Here is a 3,184-nt window from a genome sequence, read left to right on the forward strand (position 1 = left end):
ATTTTTTTAATTTTTTTTTTTAAACACATCTAATTTTTTAAGAATTATAAAAAAAAAAAAAAAAAAAAAAAAAAAAAAAAAAAATGCCCGAGTACACCAATTTTCAAATGTTAATTTAGCTTAAGGGTAAAATGCTATCCAAACCAACCTGTCCCTTGGAGGAAAATACGACTTAATTATTTTTAGATTTGCCACGTTTTTTGTTTCATTTTCATTGGCCAGGACTCCATTGAAAAAGAGGTTTTTAATCTGAATGGGGTTTTTTCATCCTGCTAAACTAAAGATTAAATAAAAATTAGTTAATCCAAGGCCTAAATACTACCAGGCTTGTGAATGAAGAAAGAAAGTAAAATGTGTCTCAAATTAGGAAGCAAGACAGATGTTCTCAAAAAGCAACACATTTTTCAATAAAATAAATTTGAATACAGATGGAAAGTAAAGTCACTGACAGTCCATCAGTCTGAAAAGTAATTTCTAAACCCGTTGGAGTCCAGTGAACCACATGTGAGAAACCATGATGATGCTCGTTAGAATTGGTGGATCTTCCAAAATTCCTCCAAAAAATTAATTGAGGACTCATCCAAAAATTCACAAAAGAAACCAGAGCAACAACTACAGGACTGAGATTTCCCTTTTTTTGGTTATGGTTAATGTTCAAGGAGAATGGGTAGAAACTGCATCAATAAAAGAGCTTCAAAGTGAAAACAACTGCAGACCAAAACTCACACAAGAAGTTCTCATATTTGGTAAAAATTAATAAATAAATAAAAAAAAACCTTTTGCTAAGATATTCTGTGGACCTGTGAGGCAACAGTTTAATGTTTTGGAAAGTCATAGACCAACATAGTAGCACATATTACAGAACAAATATGGTGGTGGTAGTGAGATGCTCTGTGACTACTTTGCTTGAAAGGTCTATTTAAATACTGGGACACTTGCAATTGATAGAACTATAAATTTCTCTGTTTACTTATTTAAAAATTCCAAAGGAGAATATCCTGGCATCAATGTGTGGCCTGAAGCAAAACTGAGCTATACAACAAGACAGTGAACTGAAGCACACTTGCAAATTCCAATGACTGTAAAAAAATAAAAATAAATCAGTAATAAAGGGTATGCTGTTGCATTGTCAAAGCTGAATTGTAAATCTCACTAAAACGCTGTGGAATGACTAGAAATTACAGCAAATTTTGCCAACATGAGTGGGCCAAAAATCCCTCCACGGAGATGTAAGAAACGTATTGCCGGAAATACAAACAGTCGACGACAATTGTTTGTGCCATAGGGGGCACAACCAGTTATTACTAAATCTAATATTGTTTGGCTATTGCTTTTTCACACAGGCAAAACAATAAATCTGTAATAAAAAGACATTATCATTTAAGAACTGTGATTATCGTTGTTTAATGGTCTAAAACATCTAAGTGTGATATACAAGAACAACAAGAAATCCTTAAGAGAGAAAAGACCACCGTATTGTCTGTGTCTGACATTAATTTATTTTCTGAATCTGTAATTATGCTCTCAGATTGGATGTGCCATCATTGCTGGAATCCTCCATTTCTTCTTCCTGGCTTCCTTCTCCTGGATGTGTCTGGAGGGAGTACAGCTATACCTCATGCTCGTCGAGGTCTTTGAGAGCGAATACTCTCGAAAAAAGTACTACTATGTGTCGGGGTACCTCTTCCCGGCAATCGTGGTTGGCGTCTCAGCAGCCATCGACTACGGCAGCTACGGGACCCACAAAGCGTAAGTGCAGCTGTCTGACACACATTCTGTGAACAGCAAAGCTGACATGCAGGATGCTACGCTGCGTAGAGTCTACCTGCTGTGTCTGTGTGAGGCAGATTTTGAAAAGAAATCAACTCATCATCTCTTGCCAGCACCTTATGCGTTGCCCCTGGAGACTACACCGAAACATTCAAGCTTCTTTTTTGCCAGGGATGGGCAGCTGTTCAATTTTTCATGTCATTTGAAAGTGGCTGACAGACCCAACACTGTGGTTTCACCAGAGGGTGCAGCTACATTAATGCCTCTCTGCTCAAAGACCCTCCTGTGACCTCTTGTTTGTAAATGCTCTCTTAAAGAGAAGAGCATTGTGCAGAAGCCTTTTACGTAGATTAATGACCATATCACAGCTAAGACTCGTTGCTGCTAAAGACTACTTGGGGTCTTTTCTCTGTTTTGTGTAAATGTAATCACGTTCAATGCACAAGGAGCTCTTAAAAGTGCCTAATAAAAAGTCTACATGATAAATATTCCCAGCATTATATTTTATGCAAAAAAAAACAAAAAAAACATATGTGCTGTATGATTAATTGCATGTTTCTTTGTCACAGGTGTTGGCTGAGTGTAGACAATCATTTCATATGGAGCTTTATAGGACCAGTCACCTTCATCATCATGGTAAGCTGTTTTATTTTACGTACACTTCCAGAGTGCTGAAGCGAGTGAGAGCAAGTGAGATGAAAGAGATGCAAGGAGGAGATAAAGGAAGTGGGACGGTCAAAGTGAGATGAAAAGTCGGCAGGATTTGTTTTTCTTCACCTTGTTTCCTCAGAGATGACAGGTTAATTCTGCAACAAAGACGCATTTTTGAAGGATCCAAACCCCTTTGTGGCTCTTAGTCCCTGACAGGAATCAGGACTTTATAAAGTACTTCAATCAAAATGTGCACACATTTTAGAGCTGCATCATCTAGGAGCTTTCGATTTATCCTTTAAAGTGGTTTGTGAAAGGGTATATATTCCCGTGACTGTTTTAACATATTGGTCACAATACATGAATAAAAAATGACAGACAAATGTGGCTTACAAATAGATGCAGAACCCTTTCCTGTCATACCTTAAAATAAAATCCAAATGGAGAATCTTCAGATATGTTTGATTTGAGACAATAAAACATGTTTAGAAAACATACAGTGGTAGTTTTTGATATGGGCTATACGGACAGTTGCCCAGGGCAGCATCTCAAAGCGGTGGGGCACCAAAGAACTAGAAAATAAATTAGGTCTTATCTGTCAGTTGCCTCCTGAACAAGTTTGCTACTGTTTGTATGCATGTGTAAAGGAGTAAGTTTCTATTAGTTGCTGTTGAGTACTAGGAGACTACACTTTCTGATTTCTGCTGCAAAAAAATAAAAAATAAAAAAAATAATAATAAAAAAAAAAATCATATATATATAT

The 3,184-nt window shown here is 36.7% G+C and overlaps 1 protein-coding gene across 25 annotated transcripts in view; it reads left to right on the plus strand.

Annotated features, from left to right (window-relative positions):
• LOC106936700 (adhesion G protein-coupled receptor L2-like) overlaps positions 1 to 3,184 on the plus strand; it is an 85,984-nt gene that overhangs the window by 57,270 nt on the left and 25,530 nt on the right. For all 25 annotated transcript variants that reach the window (XR_001422193.1, XM_015017858.1, XM_015017873.1 and 22 more), the window contains 2 exons: positions 1,529 to 1,749; positions 2,340 to 2,406. Coding sequence is in view for 24 of the 25 variants with exons in the window: in XM_015017858.1 (XP_014873344.1) it covers positions 1,529 to 1,749; positions 2,340 to 2,406 (288 nt within the window). In the remaining variant the exon portion in view is untranslated. The remainder of the gene's footprint in view (positions 1 to 1,528; positions 1,750 to 2,339; positions 2,407 to 3,184) is intronic.

The sequence above is a fragment of the Poecilia latipinna genome, unplaced genomic scaffold, assembly GCF_001443285.1.
Source record: "Poecilia latipinna isolate Pla-1442-1.1 unplaced genomic scaffold, P_latipinna-1.0 Scaffold2198, whole genome shotgun sequence".
Classification (NCBI taxonomy): domain Eukaryota; kingdom Metazoa; phylum Chordata; class Actinopteri; order Cyprinodontiformes; family Poeciliidae; genus Poecilia; species Poecilia latipinna.